The 22672-nt window shown below is 44.1% G+C and overlaps 1 protein-coding gene across 2 annotated transcripts in view; it reads right to left on the reverse strand.

Annotated features, from left to right (window-relative positions):
• Nucleotides 1–10501: 10501 nt before the first annotated feature.
• Nucleotides 10502–22672, reverse strand: part of Rtn1 (reticulon 1) — a 201576-nt gene continuing 189405 nt past the window's right edge. For both annotated transcript variants that reach the window (XM_021201654.1, XM_021201656.1), the window contains 5 exons: nt 18132–18270; nt 16316–16385; nt 15776–15822; nt 15632–15690; nt 10502–11341 (listed from right to left, as the gene is read on the reverse strand). In XM_021201654.1, the coding sequence (XP_021057313.1) occupies nt 11299–11341; nt 15632–15690; nt 15776–15822; nt 16316–16385; nt 18132–18270 (358 nt within the window). In that variant the 3' untranslated portion in view covers nt 10502–11298. The remainder of the gene's footprint in view (nt 11342–15631; nt 15691–15775; nt 15823–16315; nt 16386–18131; nt 18271–22672) is intronic.

Here is a 22672-nt window from a genome sequence, read left to right on the forward strand (position 1 = left end):
ACCACTGCTCATAATTTTAAGTAATTTGCCTCTTTGTTCTTATCATGTTTAAAGTGGGAATTTGTATCCTGGGATGGTGAACATTAAGCAAGATGGAGATGTTCTAAGCACAGAATGGTTGCTAAGGATTCCCCACCTTAAGTATTTCCCATCTTCCCTCTGTTTGTGGAATATAAGCAGTCTTTCTGGAATGCCAACACCACTGTGCTTCCCCCGTGGCTCCGTTTTTTATTTGTCAGAACCTGTCGAGGAGAGGCAGAACTAACAAGTGACTTTCCTGGACACGGACTGTCATCTGCATGGCTGCAATGGACAAAGTCTGAATTGCAAGGCTTTCAGAAATCCCAGGATTGATTCTTACTGCTGATGTGCCTTTCCTGTCATTATTTAATAATTCCTGGGGCAGATGTGCTGCAGATCAATGAAGATGTACTCTACTGTAGTAATGCTATGTAGACAAATTGATGATTTCATAATTCCTAATGGTTCTATAGAATTCCTAAATTTATACAGGTAATTTTGGGCTCTCTATGGAAAAAGCTGCAATTAGGGCTCTGTAAATCTTCACATGTCATGGTCTCATTGCACTAAGATAGAACACAGGCTTGAAACAGATTTATGATCAGGAAAAACATTCCTTCTAGGCTGTCTGTGAAACCATTATAACTAAAGTTCATAAACTTGGAATGAACAATTTATTGTAGGTACAAGGGCAAAAGATAAAATATTGACTGGATTGATCTATATAAAACGTCTAAACTAATGAGACACCAGACAGATGCTTCTTGACGAAACCATGCTAACTTATGACATAAGAATTGTTGATTTAGGGCTGGAGAGATGGCTCAGTGGTTAAGAGCACCGACTGCTCTTCTGAAGGTCCTGAGTTCAAATCCCAGCAACCACATGGTGGCTCACAACCATCTGTAATGAGATCTGATGCCTCCTTCTGGGGTGTGTAAAGACAGCTACAGTGTACTTATATATAATAATAAATAAATCTTAAAAAAAAAAGAATTGTTGTTTTAAATTTTTAATGAACCCATGGAGCTAGTGACAGATAGTGAATGCTTAATTAGATAGCCAGTCTTAATGGAAACACGTGTAAACATTTCTGCTGCCAATTCTTATTCAATTTATTATTTAAATTTATGTTTTGAACTTGTGACTTTCTAAGAACAGGATGCTTGGAATACCATGTGATCAAGCATCCTCAGAAAATATAAGAACTAAGAACGACAACAATAGACAGATAGATTTTTTTTCTTAACCCAAGACTTCTCTCATTCAGCAACACAAAGTAATTCCTCTTTTTTTCTTTCTCTTTTTCAATCTAGTAAAGATTTGAGCCTCTTTTAAAAGTGAGTGCTTCTTTCTTTCTTTCTTTCTTTCTTTTTTTTTTTGTTTGTTTTTCGAGACAGGGTTTCTCTGTATAGCCCTGGCTGTCCTGGAACTCATTCTGTAGACCAGGCTGGCCTCGAACTCAGAAATCCGCCTGCCTCTGCCTCCCAAGTGGGATTAAAGGCCTGCACCACCAGGCCCGGCTGAGTGCTTCTTTCTTTAGCTGAGAACTTTCTCTAGCTGAGGAGAAGCACTGAAGAACCTGCAGGAAAAGAAGAACAGAATCATCTTTACTTAACCCACTGCTGTTAAACCACAGGTACTAATCACCGAAACCAGTGGGTTTTCAGCCTCAGACTTAGCAAGAGAGTGTTAAGTCTCCAGAAGCCACCAGCTTCTAGCATCTAATATAGTTAGAGAGTTAAAAGGTCAGAGATCATCAGTCTTTTGGCTGTGGTCAGACCCACATTTTCCCCAAGCCAGAGCAGCCCTCCTCCGGAAGTGATTTAAACTTTAGCGACTAGTACGTGATCTTACAGCTGCAATAACAAAACTGGGAAACTGGTTTTAGTTCCATGCCATTTCTCCTGGGTGGTGGTGAGTGTCTGCACGGTTCTGAGTCTGAATCTCAGGACAGAGAGACAACAGGCTGCTCTGCTATCAGACAAAGGCACAGCCACACGTGAGCCACCACCAGACTGGTTGGTTTAGATACCCATTGTGTGTCTTCAAGGCTGGATACTGTGTCTGGCCCAGAACATAGATGATAAAAAAGACCTGTGGGTGGTACCAGGGATGGGTCAGACCTGAAGAAGATCAGACCAGAGTGCAGAGTCAGGAAGAGGGAAGACATGAGAAGGAGAAGTGAGATCAAGGAGGGATCTGGAGATGTTAATTGTCTGTCCTTGGAGGTTCCTCTTCCCTAGGGATCTCCCCATTCTGGGACTGAGAACTGAACAATTTGACCTTCCCTAAAGGTTCACTTCTCACACAGCCATGATGTGTTGGGTTTTTACTCTACACAAAAATATTCTAACTAGCCCTTTGAGTAAACACATGGGTAAGATTCAGTTCCTCTTGTTGAGAAAATGGCCTGGAGGTGAGGAAAGGACCATGCCTTCGACACACCATCTTTCCCTGCGAGTAGGGTAGAGCCGTACAAATACCCATGCCTACAGAAGTTCACTCTCGAAAAAACAGTGGCCTCTAAGACCTCACCATAGCTCCGTTACTATAGTTGTCTTTTTTAAAAAGATGTATTTACTTATTTATGCATATGAGTACACTGTTGCTATCTTCAGACACACCAGAAGAGGGCATCTTATTCCATTACAGATGGCTGTGAACCACCCTGTGGTTGCTGGGATTTGAACTCAGGACCTCTGGAAGAGCAGTTAGTGCTCTTAACAGCTGAACCATCTCTCCAGCCCCTGTAGTTATCTTTTTTTTTCCCCCAGAGGTTAAGAACTCTGTTTTTCCAGAGATTCTGGGTTTTATTACAAGCACCAATGTGGCAGCTTACAATAGTCTATCAATACAATTTCCGGGGATCTAACACCCTCTTCTGGTCTCTATGGCCGAGTTATCTTTTTTAAAAAGAAAATTACATTTAATTTTGTCATATGTCTAGTGAGAGACGAACCAGGATTCCAGCTAGAGCTGAGTGAGGGTCACTGTAAACTCTCTGGGAAGGGTCTTCCTCGAGTTCAAACCCAGAATGTGGGTTTTATGCTGCAGGTAGAGCCACCCTAACTGCAGACGTGTACAGAGGAAGTTGCCACCGCTGGCATCTGCTTATTTCTGGCAGAGGTATCATTTTCTTTTCTGTTTTTTTTTTTTTTTTTTTTTTTTTTTTTTTACCATAAGGTTTAGTTGAAATTGAGAAATTTATTAATTTTTTTGGGTTATTTGTTTGATTATTTTGCCTCAGCCTCCAGAGCACTGGGATTACAGACACACCCCTTTTTACATTTTTTTTTTTTTTTTTTTTTTTTGGTTTTTTGAGACAGGATATAGTGACAGTTGGAGGGATTACGACTTCTGTCAAGTCAGCATTTGCAGACTAATCAGAAATTAAACTAGGACAGAAACAGCCAGTGCTGCAGTTTGCAGCACCTTAGCCATCTGAGATCACTCACGTCCCTACCAGTTTCACAGATGTTTCTAACATTCTGACTCTTTAATTGTAAGGATTCTCATTTTTACAAGTCATTTCCACTTAATACTGATTCTTAAAATGTGTACCAGATTAGATTCTTCCTATGAAGATGATTCAGTAGTTATAAACTACCTACTTGAGGGCGCACAGGATGACTACCATGTGTGGATGCAGGTGACAGAGTCTGGAGCTCCCTTGGGAAACTGGCAACACAAACAAGCCTTAGGGTTCTGCTCCTTAGCCTCCCACTCCTTCCAAACCCTTTCAAGTGCCTTCCTCAGCCCGCCAGCTTCCGGCTCACTCATGGCTGCCATGGCTTCCTCTGACCTCATGCCTAGTTTGCTCTGATTAAATCTGTGCTTCCCCTTCCCCTCCTCACCAAATGCTGTCATTTTCATATATGTCTTAACCTCCAGGGATTTGCTGGCAGATGTCTCTGAGTGGCAGAAACGGGGCAGGGCGTCTGGCAAGGAGGCAAGACAGGCCCCTCCCTCCCTTCTGGCTTCCTGGAGATGAGCCTTCTCTCCTGTGCTCCTGCCTTGGTGAGGACACGGCTATCATGTATATAGCCAAGAAGAGCCTCAGCAAGACTGCCGCTGTGCTGTGTGGACTCTGGGCCTCTGCACATCACCTCTCCCACCGCGAGTTTGATGCACGGAGGCGTACAGGTCAGGGGTTAGCAGAGGTCAAGAGGTCAAAGGTTAGCATTAAGTATGGTTCCAAGCTCTCTTGTGCTTAGTTTTTCAAACAGGGCTTCTCACTGAACCTGGATCTTGTTCATTCAGCAAACCTTAGGGAACCTCCTGTCTATCTCCCACACACTGGGAGTATAAGTGTGTGTCACTAGCCTGGCTTTTCCACACAGGTGTTGGGGATCAAACTTGGTCTAAGAGAAGCTTGTATTCGGGTTCTCTAGAGGAACAGATCCAATAAAATGAACATGCAAATATACATGTGTATAAAATTTATTGTATCAGTTTTTGTGGAAATAGTAACAACAGTTGAATCACACCGAAGTATCTGAGAAACTTGAAGTTGCTCAGTCCTGGAGGTCAGATACCTCTGCTGTTCCAATCTGGTGCAGAAAAGCTGCGGGTCCTCAGGTGCTGATGGAAGGCCAGAAACACTGGTTCTAGGGAGGCAGCAGCAATAGCATGATCATCACCACCACCTCCATCATCTCCATCATCATTATCAGCATCATCACCACTATCATCATCACCATTGTCACCACCATCATCATCATTGTCACCACCATCATCATCACTACCATCATTACCATCAGCATCATTATCATCACTATCATCATCATCATCATCATCATCATCACAAACACATCACCATCACATCATCACAATCACATCACATCATCATCATCATCATCATCACCACCACCACATCATCTCAATCACATCACCATCACCATCACATCATCACCTCCATCACCATCACATAGTCACACATCTCCATTACATCACCACATCATCACCATCATCACCACCATCACCTTTACATCATCACCATCATTACCATCACATCATCACCATCATCATCACCATCACATCATCACAACACATCACCATCATCATCACCATCACATCACCACCATCATCAGCATCTCAGCATCACCATCACCAGCAGGAGCAGCATCACCAGTGACAGCTGTAGTAGCAATGGCAGTCAGTGGTGAGCTGCGACAGGGATCCAAATGAGGAAAGGGTGGGCAATCTTCCTTCTGACCTGTCCTTTTCTATTTGGGCTGCAACCCAAAGGTGCTGTCCACACTTGGGGAGGGCCTTCTCCCATCAATTTAGGCAATTAAGATAGTTCCTCAGTGGAGGGAGGCTCCCTGCTTGGCTGGTTCTAATTTTTGTGAAGACCAGTTACCACAATGCTTAGATACTGTTGAAGAGATGACAGAAAATTAACGTATTTGTAAATTTTTAAAATGTGGAGTCCAAAGTCTTCAGTTTAGGCTTTATTAGAAAGGGAAACTGCAGAGGAAAAAGGCATCGCTTCACGATCTACAACTCTAACTTCATATCTCAGCCAATGGCCTAGTTAGGGTCACTGTTGCTGTGGGAAGGAGAGGGTTTATTCAGCTTATACTTCCACGCTGTAGTTCATTATTGAAGGACGTCAGGACAGAAGCCCAACCTGGGCAGGATGCTGTGTCAAGTTGACATAAAGCTATCCAGCACAGAAAATATGGAGGTTAAGGTGACTGATCACAACTGTAATCCCAGCACTTGGGAGGCTGAGGCAAGAGGAGGCCAGCCTGGACTACAGAGTAAAGTCCGGTCTCCAAAAATGTCATTATAGCCATCCATTAAAAAAAAAAAAAAAAGCCCACAAAGTAGGCGAAAGCTGTCATTCTGCTGATCTGTATGAGAGCCCCGCCCCCAAATGGACTTTTTGGAATCATCTTAAACTGTGCATGAGATTTGAGTCTGTGACCTTTTACACCAAGGTTATTCTTCCATGAACATTTGTAGAAGGGTTATTCTCAGCCAGCCTGTTTTCAGGTTCTGAGTGTGCCTCAGCTATGTGGGGCGATGAGCTTCTTCGATTAATGTATGATGTCACCATCTTTTCCCTGCTCTGGCTTCTTTTCCTGTCGCAGTGTGGATGCGTGTTCTAGATCAGGAGAACTGTGCATATAAAACTAAGCCATTACATAAAACTCCTTAAGATTTGTGCTTTCTCTCCTGCCTCTGTCCACAGCGGGATTGTTACATAACATCTACATTCATCCCTCTCTAGCTGGGAAGGTCCAAATGGAAAAATGCTTAGAAAAATTCCTGCAGTTAAACCTGTAGGCTCTCTTACATTCTTCCTATACATATCCCCTGATGGTTCATCTATGTTGCTGGGTTCCTACTGACAGCAGTCAGAGAGTCTTGCTGGGAAAACATGGTTCTTAAGATGCAGAGACTGTAGCAGACAGAGGAAAGGCTTGGTGTACACAGCCCAACTTAAAACCAGAAAGGCAAGCTGGGCAGTGGTGGCACATGACTTTAATCCCAGCACTTGGGAGGCAGAGGCAGGTGGATTTCTGAGTTCGAGGCCAGCCTGTAGACCAGGACAGAGTGAGTTCCAGGACAGCCAGGGCTACACAGAGAAACTCCGTCTCGAAAAATAACAAAAACAAAAACCCCAAACAAACAAAAACAAACAAAAAACAAACAAACAAACAACCAGAAAGGCAGACCTCTTAGTCCTTGTTTTGGCTTCCACCAGCTGTGCAAACATTGAGATCCAGTTTTCCCATACTGGAAAGTAATATAGACACTTTAATCTTGCAGGATTTTGAAATTTTAGTTGAGATGTTTATGAGAAACTCACTTTACCCTGTGCCTGACTGGAAGAGACTGTGTTATTCCTACAAATTTTCATCTCAATAGTCTCAAAGTGACCTTCCCGACTAAGAAAGTAAGTCACTTGGCTGATAATTTAGATGTAACATGTATAGTGCCCAACTTAGAGACTAAAGAATAAAATTTCAAAACAGGTCCCATTTTCCCCTTTTGATCAAAACAAACAACAGACAGACAGACAAACAAACAAACAAACAAACAAACTGTAAGAGAGGCCAGGAGGAAACACTTGGTCCAGTATATTCTGCCCAGTGACAGGTAAAGGTCCTCCTTAAGTTGGAAACTCAGGTGGGCTAGCTCAGACAGCCTACCATACGTTTACATCCCACAGTGTGCACAATGGCATCCCTAGAGAGCTGCATAGTTTTCTGGGGACATGTTCTGTGCCCTCACATACAATGGCTGTTCCTTCCTAACCTGGAAAAGAAGAACACAAGCCATATTACAAAGAACAGGAAGGAAGGCAAGGTAAATCTGTCATGGGGATGTTATCTTGGGCAATTCTCCTGTGACTTTCAGGCACTCGAGCATGGGTCCTGTCAAAGTGTGCACTGCAGAGTTTCTAGGAAGTTTGAGAAAATGGCTATTCTGCCTGCCTCCTATGGCTTTACTCTAGAACAGTGGTCCTTAACCTTCCTAACGCTGCGACCCTTTAATACAGTTCCCCATGTTGTTGGGACCCTTAGCCAGAAAATTATTTTCATTGCTACTTCATAATTATAATTTTGCTATTGTTATGAACCATAACATAAATGATTGTATTTTCTGATGGTCTTAGGAGACCAGAAAGGGCTGGTCTACTCCCAAAGGGCTCTCAACCCACAGGTTGAGAACCACTGCTCTAGCGGGATCACATACAGTGGTAATTTGTCCTTATCATGTACTGAGGCTCCACACTTGCCTTTGTGTTTCAGAAATAAGAGAAGGTAAGCCAGCATGTGCCCAGGGACAGCGAAGGACGTGCCACCAAGTTCAGCTGAAGCACTTAAACTTTAATTTTCTAAGTCATCCTTTCAGTATAGTACCTGAAATGATTTCTCATGATAGTCCAGAAAACAGTGAGAGTACGCATGCTGGACTTCCTCCCCAACCTTCCTGGATCCTTCCTCTGATGAGAAAGCACCATTTGGCACTGCATGGGTAGAAATCACAGCAAGCTTTACTCTGCTGTGGTCAAGGAAGAGCATCAGTATAAAAATGCCCAAGCGATTTTTATTCAAATGGTACATTTCTCAGTTGAATTATAACTTAATTGAGACGGAGGTGTAATTGAATAGTATCAAATACCCTCCTCATTTAAATATGAGCATAGAAAGAGCAAAAGATGTGTCATGCCCCACCACCTTTATTGCTAGAATGCTCCATGAAGCACACAGCACCTTGTCATGTGTCTACCTCTGCCCGCTTACCTCCTTCAGAGGTGGTCAAGGTTTTATGGTTCACAGTCGAAACAGTCTCATTTGTTCTGGGCTCTCAGCGGCTCTCCTTGCTGCCCACTGGCTCTCCACTCTATTTCCACTCTGTCTGTTATCACATTAGCCAGTGCTCCCTATATATGACAACATGTGACACACCCAAAGTCCTATCAAATCTTACATTCATGTCAATCATTTTTGTGAGCCTGATCTTTCCTCTCAGACATCTCCACTACGGCTACCAGATGCATCGCTTAATTAGATCCTCTCAGTGAGGTGGGAAAGGAATTCTAGACCAACTTGAAAAATGAGATCCCGTGATCAGTGATATCGATGGTTGGTTCTGTACAATAAATCCACTTAGGTTCTACGTCCTAAGAGAAGAAACTGTGTTCTCAAAGGCTTGAGACTGGTAACCTACAGAAACACTAAATCCTTTTATTTACAAATATATTCTGTTTTTTCCTTTAGGTATTGGAGATTGAAGCCAGGTCCTCAACAGGTAAACATGATCTGTGACTGGACTATCTGAGCTTAGCCCATGGAATCTTCTTCTGTATCATTAAACATTTAAAAATAAATAATAATCAGGCACCAATTTAGGCTTATTATCTTCCTTTCCCAACCCAGTTCTTCTGGGCTCTTCAGGTGGAAAACGGTGTATTCTCTTGCTCAACTGGCTTTAGAAAGCTCTAGGGTTAGAGAGGACGGAGATTCGCCTAGGGTGTAAAATACAAGCAGGCAGCCATTCTCAAGGCAAACTTTGGTCTTGAAACTCGACATCAAATCAATCACCAACTTCCGTCCAATCATCCTCCGCATTCTCTCTTTGGTCCTCCCCCACCCATGTGGATGACTGACATGTTAGTCAGGAGAAAGGTGAGTGCTGGATGCCTTCTTTCCTTTGTCACCATGGCTCCACTGATACTGTTTGTGTTAGACTCCTGTTACAGTGATCCCCTAGATCAATCTGCAGTGCCCAGCAACACCATTGTTTATGTGACCCAGAATTAAAGCCTAAAGCCCCCAATCCTCCATTACTTTCAGCGAAAGAATCGACTTGGCATTGCCATTCCTACAAGCCCCACCCACCTAGCTTGGCTTACTGTTGACCATTTTCTACATATGCCATATTCGTCCTTGTCTTGGTTCCTTCTGTATGTCCTTCCTTAATCCCGCTGAAGCTCAGAACCTGGCCACACCGTTCAGCTTCCCTGAGTATCCTTCTCTGGGCTGGAGCTTGAACAGTAGCTCTGGTTTCACAGTATCTTTTGTGTAGTTAGTGCTTGCACGTAAGTACTGTCCTTCTACCCCCAACCGAGAGGCCAGCTTCATGGCCATTCCCACGATGTCAAGATGTCCTTGCTGTTTTCATGCCACTTTGCCAAATAAATAAGTAATTAGACCCAACTGCAATGCCTGAGGGACTGTCTCTTCCCAGTGACAGTCATTTCAACTACTGCTTTCCCATCTCTTCCTCTCTGACTTCGGAGTCTACCCAGGAAGTAGACCAGATAAAGGGAAGACTGAGGATGAAGCCCACGAGAGGGTTTGCCTAGCACGCATGGGCTCTGCTTCCCAGTACCACATAAACCAGCCACAAGACCACTCACATGGAATGTGAGCAATTGGACGGTAGAGGCCAAAGGATCAGGAGTTCAAGGTTATCTGTGGCTACATCATAGAGTGAGGCTAGCCTGGACTACAGGGAACTCTGTCCCCACTCCCTCAAAAGTGCAAATAGATTTTCTACAAGAGGTCAATCACTGGGAAATTTAGCGTGGTGGGTACAAGAACTGTGTGGACTTTGATCCAGAACCCTATTTATTCTGTTCTGTACACAGCAGGATCTCAAAGGGTACTTGTCAATGGGATGAGTTCATGATGTCTGCTATGGTTTTATGCCAGTATTTTATAAGATGATGAATGTTTATATAAGGACTCATACCACTTTCAGGCTTTTAGAAACTGTAAAATATCTACGTTGACCCATCAGAGTACGAGATGAAATAGCCTTTCCGTGGTGAGTTCTACTATTAACACAATGAAGCTGTAACCCAGGCTGGGGCTGGACCCTGCAGTTCTGGAGATGGGAACAAGTTGAACACTTGACCTCAGTCCTCGAGGCTCCTCCTCAAGTGACTTCCTCTTTATGGCTTTTCTGGCTTTCTCATTTGCCAGTAAGATCATCAAAGACAGGGAGACATGTCTACATTTAGTCACATTTATTGATGCATTCAGTATCAAGTACATAAGTGCAAATATCCAGAGTCCGTGGTTGAGTCCATTAGGAACTACAGAGGAAGTAATACAAATTGTAATAAAGTCAACATGCTGGCACTTGTAGTTACCATACATGTAAATCAGCCCAGGCATCCCATACAAGAAAAGTACTGTGCGTTCATTTTGGATTTATTCTTTAATTTGATCATTCTAAGTTATACAAAACGGATCACCATATGTACGGTCAACTGTTTTATATTAATTTTTATGTTTTCTCTGTGGGGGGGAAAATGCTAAAACATTGGTCTACAGTTCTATATAGTGTTATTAGAGATGAATCCATCCAGCAACCCAAGGACATGATAAGCGATCCACTATGCGTCAGCGCACTTGGCAAGGAAGGCCTAGCCACGGGACAGTAGAAGCTACAGAAGCGCTGCAGAGGGGGGGGACATCGAGGGAGGAAGGAGAACGTGGGCTCTCACCATCATGCACTTTTTTTCTTTTCTTTTTTTTTTTTAGCAACACAAAATTAAAAACCACATCTAACACACTCTATACTTTAGTGCTTGACACGGGGGGTGAGGGTGGGGATGGGGGTGGGGGTGGTGGCTCATATATCCTAAGAGTACAGGAAGAGCCTGAAAACACCTGTCTCAAAGTTTGCCTCTAAGATTATGGTACCAGGAAAGGGAAACAATCAATTCGCAGTAACGAGGAAGGAGAGAGCTGTTACCACTCCAGACACCCCCACTCATGTCCGGTTTTCTCCTGGGGTGACCATCTACTCGGCGTGCCTCTTGGCGCCGGGGATTTTAGCCTGGATCCTAAAAGGCAAAAGTCATAGGGTTACATTGCAAATGGTATCCATGAGATCACTTTGTGTAGTCATGATGTGGCTTTACTGCCTTGAGAATATTCTAGAAAACACAGTGTTCTGTGTGGGTCTCTAGAAACACTTAAAAGCAATGAAAAGGAATAGAACATTGAACGGGGCCCAGACAAGAGAGCTGCGTTCTCTAGCTCAGCTTTTTGGTAGATGGAATGGCCAAATTGGCTTCTTTCACAGCTACAGAGATTGTGATAGTCACCACTGGCTACTTAGACCTGGGCACTTCTGAAAGAGGGGGTAATAGCTATACCAGGAGAGGAAGATAAACTGAGGTGGGTCCTGGCAGAGGAATCTCTTCACCCAATACCCATTCTACCACAAAATATCCAGAAGTGGGACTAAGCCTGGGTCCTAGTTCCAGATACTGCTATTCATTCATTGAATGAACCTCCCTCACAGCTTAGCAAGTCGTGTGTGTGTGTGTGTGTGTGTGTGTGTGTGTGTGTGCGCACGCGCAGGTATATATGTGAGTGGGGATGTCTGCATATGTGTGCTGAGACAAGAGGCCAATTTCTGGTGATGTTCTTCAGTTGCTTTCCACCTTGTCTTTTGAGACAGGATCTGTCGCTGGCCTGAGGCGTGCTGATTAGGCTGGGTTGGCTGTTGAACCCCAAGAATGGGCCTGGCTTTGCCTCACCTGCACCAGGATTATAAATGCTCACTACCGTGCCTGATTTATTTTAACGTGGTTCTTACTCTCGGGCAGCCAAGAATGTCCTGACTGAGATCCCTCCCTAGAAAATCATCTTTAACATGTGGGTGACCAGATATTGTCAAAGCTCCTAAAATTCTGTACTGCAGCCATTGTCCTGGGGTATCCGCTATCATTTTAGGATTCTAGAAAGTTTTTGTTTATTGATCTGAAACCTTGTGAGTTCAGCTTGCAGACTAGAACTGTCACCTCCCTATGCACTAGGCAACCTTCAACATTTTAGAATTTAGAGAGACCAGGGACTTCTGCAGAGTTTTCCTCATCATAGGGACAGGAGAGTGTGAAGTAAACAAGAAGACAGGACGTTCAGATGGTGACAAGTGCTACAAAACAATGCAAGGCAACAGGATAGGAAGGGAGGGGGAACAAGTGCTACAAAACAATACAAGGCAACAGGATAGGAAGGGAGGGGGAGTGGTGGGGAAGTGGGTGGAGCCCGCTTTAGAAATAATGATCTAAGAAGCTGATGCCCAGAACACAGGCAGGAGCCAGCGGCAGAGATCTGGAGACTTCAGGCAAGAAGGCAGACTACAGAGGCCTGGAAGGAGCTTAGATGTTGAGGGGGCAGGTCTGAGAAGCAGACAGTAACCCAACAGGGTTAGAACTTAGGGAGTATGGTAAAGGGTTAAAATTCTATTCTGGGTGACGGGAAGTCATGGATTAAGCAGGGAAAGGGATGATGCAGCCTGATTCACTTTCTTTAAAGAATCACGATGATCCCAGTGTGAAAAAGAAAGAGGGAGACGGAAGCAGAAATGATCCTGGATGGAGAACAAGCTACAGAAGTAAGGTGTCAGATGGTGACGGCCAGGACCAAGTGGTAGACACGAAACAGGCAGGTGAACAGTCTGGAGATCTCAGTTGGAGAAGGGGCTGGGGAGCTCTGTTGATGAACTGAATGCTGAATGGGCAGGACAAAGAGGGCAAATGAGGTAGACCCCTTGCCTTGTGGCCCGAGTAACGGTGAGCATGTTAATGGCATTTATCAAGATGTCGAGGACAGATGGCAACCAGACTCTGAGATCTAACAGCATGATACTTGGCCATGTGGGTCTGAAATGTCTATGAGGCATGCAATGGAGAGCCATCTAATAAGCAGGAAGTAAAGGTGAGTCTTGGCCCAGGAGGGCAGGGGGGAAGACACAAGTATGGAGCCCTTGATCTGGAGGCATCATGTGAGGTTGGTGGGGGATCCTAAGACATTTTTCTTAGACTCTAGTGCCGGGCAACACAGGCTACTGATGAACTCGTGTGTTTTTATGACTTATCCAGTTTCTCTTTTTGCTTTGGCTATCAGGAAATGCAGCCAACCTGATTTAATTTCTATTATAGAAGCCCTGTTCTCATGAGTGACATGTTGTTTTCAAAGCTTTGATTCTCAACTGTAACTAGACTATATTCATACGTATATTTATTTTGAATTGTGATAGCCTCTGAGTTGACAGGCAAGTTTCTAGCCTCTCCTGCCCAAGTCTCTCAGGAGACTGTTACTAAACCATTTTCACACAATGCAATCCCAATGACATCAGCCCACTAGTCAGTCAGAAACACCAAGGGCCATCCCATGAGTGCTGGTCTCCTGGCCTCAGCCTTGCTGTCTATAGGACAGTGGCCAGCGCACTTCCTGAGCAGGACCATTTCTGTGCCTTTCTATGTGCTTAGACCATTTCCTCCTCTTGCAGTGTCTTTCTCCTTATACCCTCTGCATGAATGTTCATCCCTGCTTCAGGGCCTGGGCCAAATGGCGCCCTACCTACAGGCTTTCCAGGATCCACTCTCAGAGCTGCTGCTTCCTCAGTGCTCCGACTCTAGAACTACACACGGCTCTCTTGTAGCATTTGCATCATCTCATGGTTATTCCTTTATAATTTATCCCGACAGGCTGAGGACTCCTGTCGAGTTGGACTCAACCATCTTCATGCCTTCTCTGTCACCTTAGCAACACAGGTAATAGTCTCTAGAACTAAGTGTCCAACCCTCACCCTACCCCCACCCTCACCCACAAAATCAGTAGATATGATTTCCTTAAGATTATCTAACTGAATATTGTACAATTTCAGTCCAAAAGTTCTAGTTCCAGCTGCCAAATTCCCATTCAGGCTTTCTGGAGCCATAATTTTTAAATATAGTTCTAGTTTCCTAAGAGTTACCTAGGGGCTTCACTGACATATAAATTATAGGTCATCAACTGTAGAAATCCTAATACTATAGGCTTGTTTTGAATCTCTCCAGTCTTTTGCCTTTGAACTGACTCTTGACTTTAGTACCAGCACTTTCTGTTCTATGCCATTCTGCCATTTCTTTACATTGAACAATGACTGTTTCATTCTTCATCTACTTATTGTCATTATGCTGGAGACACAGGGGTCTCAGGATGTTTTCAGACATTATGAAATGGGTTGAGAATTGCTACATCTCCAAACTAAGCATGGAAACCCACAGAGTTCTCTCTCTCTCTCTCTCTCTCTCTCTCTCTCTCTCTCTCTCTCTCTCCCTCCCTCCCTCCCTCCCTCTCTTCTGTGTGTGTGTATGTGTGTGGTGGGCTCAGGGAAAGTCAAAATGTTCTGTGCATGGAGAGAGGATGGCAGCTGCAGACCTGGGCTATCAGGGCAGAAGGACGTAGACATAACGCTCTTCTTGTTATCATACATCGTTGACTGAAGCGCCTAAGTCTGACCACCGCCTGGGCCCAGCCACATAATTATCTGATTACTAAATGGAGTTAATGTTGATGGAGTCTGATCCTTTCTTGAAGTGAGTCTGTCTGAAGGACAATCCAACATTTAGGTTAAATGATCTTAACGATGAAACACATCTATCATGTAAGGCAACAACAAGCCGTAAAACATGAAGGAGAGAGCTGCGGAAATCACTAGGCTAAGTGACCATGTTAGCTGTGGGCGTGGAAGCCTGACTCTTGCATCTCTAAGTATCTTACAGGTAGCTCCATAAAGCAGGAGACTGTTAGAGGCAGCAGGGTTAAAAACAGCAGTGGCACAAAACAAATATAAACTCATGCAGGAAAAAGAGTATAGCAAAAATACTTAGGTAACAGATTATTCATGCATCCTAAAGCTTTAAAGTAACTTTACTGGTTTAAAATTGGTAGTGTTCGCTGTCCAAAAGACTGCAGGTGTTTATTAAGCATTTTCATTTCAATGTGACTGTTCATTTAACATTTTCTGAATTAGGGTTCCTTTCTTCACCCCTCCATCTCATTCTTGAACATGGGCCAGCCCTTGGGGAGAGTTTAGTATTACTAAACTTGTTAAAATAGATTCATTATGATGTCTGAAATAAGCTACTGACAGTTTTATTTAATTGAGGGTTTGAAAGTTATACTTATTTTTTGAAAAGTTTTAATTGAGACGAGAGTGAATGTACGACTCAGAGGAGTAAAATCTAACTCATCCCATTCATTCTTTCTCTACCTCTTCATTACACCTAACCAATCCACTCCCATGCTTGCCTCAGATCGTGGCTCCTTTTCAAGAGCTGTACTATGTAACTTACTTTGCCACGACTGTGTTTATGTGAGTCCTCACAAGTCCCAGATATTGGTCAACTTGTGCCTACAAAGAGGAAGAAATTATGAGTATATCAAAAGACAACAAGGGCAAAATTTCACAAGAATGTCTGACCCCATGTCCAACTTACCTGGTGCTTCACATACACAACAGGTAGAGTAAACATCGAAACCACAGCTGCAGGAACAGTAACAAAATACACACACACACACACAAAAAAAAAACCAAAACAAAACAAAACAAAATATACCATTAGAACTCTGAGAAAGATCAGCAGGAACAAGTTTACAGATACATTTTGCATAGTAAGGAGATTGTGGCATTATTTGGGAAAAATAGCATTGTAGATCAAAGATGACAAGGCATAGGAAACTAAATATAATAATGATATATCTGTAGATAATGAGGGTGCACTGTGCCCTTTCAAGATGGCAGTCCATCTACCCATAGCTGCCACTGTAGCTGTACATACGCCAGAAGCAAATTTAGTGATGTGGTTGGAGGAAAAAACATGGAAAAATCCATTGCTAATTGGACTGCAAGATACTCTCCACTTGGTGGTGGTGGTGGTGAATCTGATGCTTATTCCTAGCAATCTACCAAGAAGCTGGCAGCTGACAGCATGAAAGCACCACATCCTGACAGTCCATGGAACACAGGAAGCCCTTACCCATAAGCAGCAGGGTCAGGCCATTGAAGAGCGCGCCAACATAGGTCAGGAGCCACATGAGGACTGCAAACTGAAGAGAAAGGTTGTCAGAGAGCCCACCACAGTCCCAGATGGGCTCCATGTCTTTCCTGGGTTAGGATCTGAGTTGCTCTAGTTAATATTTCAATTTTCCCCCTAAAGGCTAGAATGAGCCACAACAGGAAATGGATTCCTGAGAAATGGTTTTGACAGGAAGTAAGAGTGCAGTAAGGCGTCTAAAGCTCACCATCCTGGTCCCTTGGAGACCTTGGATCATGCTGTTGTTGAAGGACCCCATGAAATCATAGGCTGGGCATTTGGCAAGCTGTAGCTCTTGACTGTTTTTATAAGGGCCCAAGGTTTAAGAAGGGGTTTTTACATTTTTAAATGGTCAGATTAAATAATAAATGTATTCAATGATCTGTAAGTTTACATTAACTTTAATTTCTAGTGTTCATCAATAAAATTTTATTGACACAGTCATAGCCCTGCATTGATGGACTGTCTTTTGTTGCTTCTGTGCTGTAGTGCCCAAGTTGTACAGGTAGAATAATATAGCCCAAAGCCACAGATGCGCAGGGTAAGATAATGTGGCCTGAAGCTGCAGTTGACCTTTACAGAAGAGGTTTGCTGACCTCTGTTCTGGCCCACAATTATTACATTACAAATACAAGCACAGTCAGCAATTGTGATCGCCTGACATGTCTCTAAGTAGCTGTCCACAGCTCCTGTTCCAGGGATGCAGCTTGAAGGTCAGGCCCGTATCCCTCCCTTCTTTCTCTCAAACAACTATTAGTCAGTTCCCCTGCCCCTGGCACTCCTGCACGAAGCACTCCTTAAGGACAGAACACTCACAGCCACCTCCCCCCTGCCCCCCACTCTGCTCATGGGCCTACTGAGTCCTATTTTAATGACTTGGATTTTACCAGGAAGTCACAGGGAGGTCCAAGCAGCCCATTCAAAGAAACCCACTAGATCAGTATTTCTCAACCCCCAAGACCGTTGGAAACACAGATTTTTACATTGTGATTCATAACAGAAGCAAAATTACAGTCATGAAATACAAACAAAAATAATTTTATGGTTGTGGGTCATCACAACATGAGGAACTTTATTAAAGAGGCACTGCAGTAGGAAGGTTGAGAACCACTGCACTAGATGGAGTGAGACCATCCGAAATAAAGTGTGTGTGTGTGTGTGTGTGTGTCTCCCCATGTGTCTGTGTGTGTGTCCATGTGTGTCTCTGTGAGTGTGTCCGTGTGTCTATGTGTGTGTTTGTGTGTGTGTGTCAGTGTCTGTGTGCATGTGTGTCTCTCTGTGTGTGTCCGTGTGTGATGCCCTGTGCTGGGCACATGTCTTCCCTGTAGATGCTTAACCTGAGTAATTCTGGAGGGTTTATTGTTAGAATTCTCCAGAGTACACATGTTCCTTGAATCCCTAAAAGTGATGAATTAGAAGGGCAGACCAAGGAGATCTTGGTTTAAGAATCTACATCTTTCCATGTAAACTGTTCAGAATGATCTAACCTAGGTGTGATCCTGGTTCTTCCAAATACAGCTGGGTGACCCTGGATCCATGGCTAAATGTCTCTTCTCTGAGCCCCAGTTGTGTCCTCTGTGAAACAGAGGGACTAGCTTGGATGAGTTGCATGACTACACAGCTGGAGACTCCACACAGCTGGAGACTCAGATTCTAGACTAATTAGCACTGGCTCTGTAGTCTCTGAATTGTAGCTGCTTATTATAGTCTTCCTTGAGGGAGACCATGATTGTAAGGCAAGAAGATGAAGCAATCATACTTTTAAGGAATCCACCAGGTCCTGGACGAGGAAAAGTCTCCGTAGCTCCTTCAGAGTGCTGTTCACATAGAGCTGCAGGCAGTCTGTGTACTTCTGGATCTGCTCCTGGGACAGGGTGATCTCCAGCTCCAGGTAGGCCCTGTCAACAAACCATCCCAAGAGAATGCCATTAGAGGGCTGAACACGGGCTGCTGCACCTCAGGGCCAAGTGCGTGCTCGTCACACTGGGACGACGGTGGCTGGGTCACCGCCAAGGGTTATGGTTGCTGGCTTTGGGACACCACGCACACTGGCCTTCTGTACACCGCAAGGGCAGAAGTTCTGACTCTGGAGGCTTTGTGACTCTATAAAACACAGTATTAAAGGGTGGACTGGAACTCAGAGAAACCAGGAAGGACTGAGAAAGACTGGTGAAGAGTCAGCTCCATTACTGATTGCACCACACACAACTTACAAAGGAATGAGTGTCCTCTTTAGATACTACAGCGATCTGAAAACCCCAGCTGCCAAACTGTTCCTTGACAAACTCTAAGAATTTCTGTTTTAGTTCTGAAACTGACTTCCAGATTTCTCCAGAGAACAATGGTAACTCCAGTGGCCTGGACCTTATTGAACACTCATTGGTCTTAGTGAATGGTGGTTTTAGCAATGAGGGTTTTGTTTTCATTTATTTAAGTGGTTAGACTTAACTCAATACTAAATAAAATACAAAACATAGTCCCACAATATACATAAGCTTTCCATGCATGGCCACACCCCTCCACTGAGCTCCCTTCCTTCTCCCACTCACTTATCTGAAGACAGCTCTGGACTGCCTACCTAGCCTAGATTTCTCCAAGGCATGGGATAAACAGAGTTAAGCAGCCTTTGTCCTGAGCTGTATGGGAAGTTATGGACTAAAGGCTGTATTCTTCTTGAACAATGTATTGAAATCCTCACTCTTAATGTGGCTGACCTGATCAGCCAGGTACTTGAGAAGGCAATTATAAGAGGTCGGGACCCTTTTGAATGAGACTGGTGCCCTTCAGAACCAGTTTAATTCTCTTTGTTGGAGCCCCAGAGAACTCTTGATGCCTTGTAAGGACCCAACAAAAAAAAACCATAGCAGTTTATAATTCCACCACAAGGCACTTTGGTTACAGATTTAGCACAAACGGGAGAAATGTGTGGGGCTTTTTGTTTGTTTGTTTTTGTTTTTTGATATCATTTAATCCAGTGAGTTTATGGTACTTGGTAAACAATCTGTACTGGCTGGTTTTGTGTGTCAACTTGACACAAGCTGGAGTTATCACAAAGGAACCTCCCTTGAGGAAATGCCTCCATGAGATCCAGCTGTAAGGCATTTTCTCAGTTAGCGAGCCCTTTGTGGGTGGTACCATCTCTGGGGAAAGCAAGCTGAGCAAGCCAGGGGAAGCAAGCCAGTAACATCCTTCCATGGCTTCTGCATCAGCTCTTGTTTCCTGACCTGCTTGAGTTCCAGTCCTGACTTCCTTTGGTGATCAACAGCAGTGTGGAAATATAAGCTAAATAAACCCTTTCCTCCTCAACTTGCTTCTTGGTCATGATGTTGTGCAGGACTAGAAACCCTGACTAAGACACAACCTAAACCAACTTCAGGAGTTTCCATTTGAATATTAAGGCTTTTCTCCCCTTGGAAGAAACACAACAAATACTGACTTGTCCAGATAGTGAGATATGATTAAAAATACAGATTCAGGTATTGCCTTTGCTCATACAACTGACTTGACAGAAGGAATTTTAAACTTTACATCTGCCTGCTAAAGGACATGTATAGCTTAAAATAAAATAGGCTGATTGTAGTTTTAGACTATTGTTCCTGTACATGGGTATGGGAAGAAATAAGGCAAATGGGACTGAAATCCCCCATGTTTAAGCCTTGAGGGACGAGAACACCACAGTTCTAGAGACAATGAAGTAGAAGGTGGCTAAGGACAGACAGAGGCTGGGGCTGAGGGAGGGGTGAAGATGAGGACTTGGGCTGTTGGGAACAAATGAAAGAAATGTATTCTAAGGACTACCATTTCATTTTCACACCCCATTTAATCACAGGAAGGAACTAAATTCAAGGTCCTAGGCCCTAGGGGACCTGGGGACTTCACTATAGCCTGAGTCCACACATCTCAGGGACAACTTCTCCATCTTGTTGGCAGGGTCAAACACGTTCATGTTCCCAGGCCTAGGAACGAACACCTACCACACTTCTCCAAATGTTTTCTTAATTGTCTGTTAACTGGTAGAGAATATAGAAATTGCTGTTTTCTAAACCAAGGTGCATAAGTTATAAAAATATATACCCAACTGACTGCTCTGCCCTAATTAACTACATGCAGCTGACCTGATCCTTTGTCCTCTTATCATGCTGAGCTCCTGGCCTAATGTCTAGGAGAATGAATTAAAGACCTTGAAGCCAGGTGCCCTAGACACGGCCCAGTCTCCAACGGGTACTCCCTTGCTTTACTCATAATATCAAAATACAATTGCATAACACTGCAGCTCACCCCAGCTCACCCCGGCTCACCCCTCAATTTGTGTTCACGTCCTTTAAAAATGATGTACAATGTCTCTTTGGGGATGCAGTTCAGATCCCCAACTGGCCGCCTCCCTGAGCACTCAGACAAGAAAACCTCCATTTTTAAGCTTCTGCCTCCAAAGTGAATTTTCTCAGCTTCTACTCCAACCTCAACATCAACCCCATGCTACTGTCACTGAAATCTGGACTGTGTATGCGTTGTTAGAAACAAAGGCGAGTCATCTCTGAGCTCTCGCCTGTGGGTTCGGGGACATGTGACACCAAGCTACAGCCCAGATGGCCCAGTGTCTCGACATTAGAAAGAGGTCCCACGACTGTACCACCACGGTGCATCGTGAAGCGCCACGGATGTGCGCCCCATCATTGTGCTGGGTGCTGAGCTCAGGGCCACGATGCTGAGGAGGGACGTCTGACGAGCAGCCTTTCCTTTCAGGCTGCCCAGTTGCCCCAGATGGACATCATTTTCTTTGCTGAGGGCTCTGCTGCAACTGAGTTTTAACTCAGCTGATGCATGTGGCTGAGTAAGGGCTCATACAGCCGTGGTGCTGGTGAACTCCAGAGACGGCCGGAGCCGTGCTGCGGCATCCTCTTTCATGGCTCACCCAGGTCTCGGCACTGTTCCTCAAACACACGAGCACGTGTGTGTGGCGGAGCCTACGGCCGGCAGGCAGGTGTGTGGGACACTCACACCGACTTCTCCAGGCACCCCACTCACCACTGAAGATGGATGGAAGAGTTTACTGCAGTAGAGTTGGTTGGTGGCATCCGGGTAGGCTAACACTGCTCTCTGGCCTACTTAAAGTATCTACACAGTTCATAGATCACCCTGAAAAGGTGGGAGGGGGGACTGAAGAGACTGCTTAGTAGTCAGGAGGGCTTTGTGCTCTTACAGGGAAACAGTTCAGTTCCCAGAACTCACAACCACCTATAACTCCACCTCTGGGGAAGCCAATGCTTCTGGCCTCTTTGGGCACCTGCATGTATGTGCCTGTGTGCACATGGATGCATGCATCTCTCTCTCTCTCTCTCTCTCTCTCTCACACACACACACACACACACACACCTAATTAAAAGTAAAATATTTTAAAAAGATAAAGCTAAAACTTCTCTCCCTTTCAATATCCATTCTATCCTGATTTTTCCTGCTCCCAGATGCCAGGCAGGGCCTGTAGTAAGATTTCTCATCAGTCTTGCACCACCCAGAATGCTGGGTCTTTAAAAACAAAAACAAAAAAAAAACCAAACCCAGCACCTCGTCCTCATACTACGGTATTTACTGGCCACGTGACCTTGACTGTGTCATTTTACTTCTTGTAACCTCAGTGCTTCCATCTGTAAACTGGGGTCACAGTGCCTGCCCTGCCTTCCTTATGGAGGTGGATGGATTAAGTAGTTGTTGAAATTCTCTCTTTAAGTGAAAAAGGAAAAGAAAAAAAAAAAAACAAACCTCAAAACGTGAAATTGGGAATAGTGGCTCAAAGGTTGGGAGCACTTGTTGCTCTTTCAGAGGACCTGGGCTCCATTCCCAGCGTCTACATGGTGGCTACAACCATTTATAACCCTAGTTTCAGAGGAGCCAACAGACACTCACATCACACACATACATGAGGCAAAACATTTCACATACATAAAGTAAAATAAATATAAATTTTTTTTTTAAAAAGTGCATTGCATATAGATAACGGGTTGTGATTATTTTTGAAAGCCAGTAGGGTTTTGATAAGAATGACTTTGATACAGAACCTACCAGCAATCTTAGGAAGTAAAATAGGGGTTCTGTTCATTCCTCCATAGAATAGAGAACAAAATACCCATGAAAGAATATTGATACAGAGACAAAATTTAGAGCTAAGATGAAAGGATGGACTATCCAGAGACTACCCCACCCGGGGATCCATCCCATCATCAGCCACCAAACCCAGACACTACTGCACATGCCAGCAAGATTCTGTTGAAGCGACCCTGATATAGCAGCCTCTTGTGAGGCTAT

Source organism: Mus pahari, chromosome 7, assembly GCF_900095145.1.
Source record: "Mus pahari chromosome 7, PAHARI_EIJ_v1.1, whole genome shotgun sequence".
Classification (NCBI taxonomy): domain Eukaryota; kingdom Metazoa; phylum Chordata; class Mammalia; order Rodentia; family Muridae; genus Mus; species Mus pahari.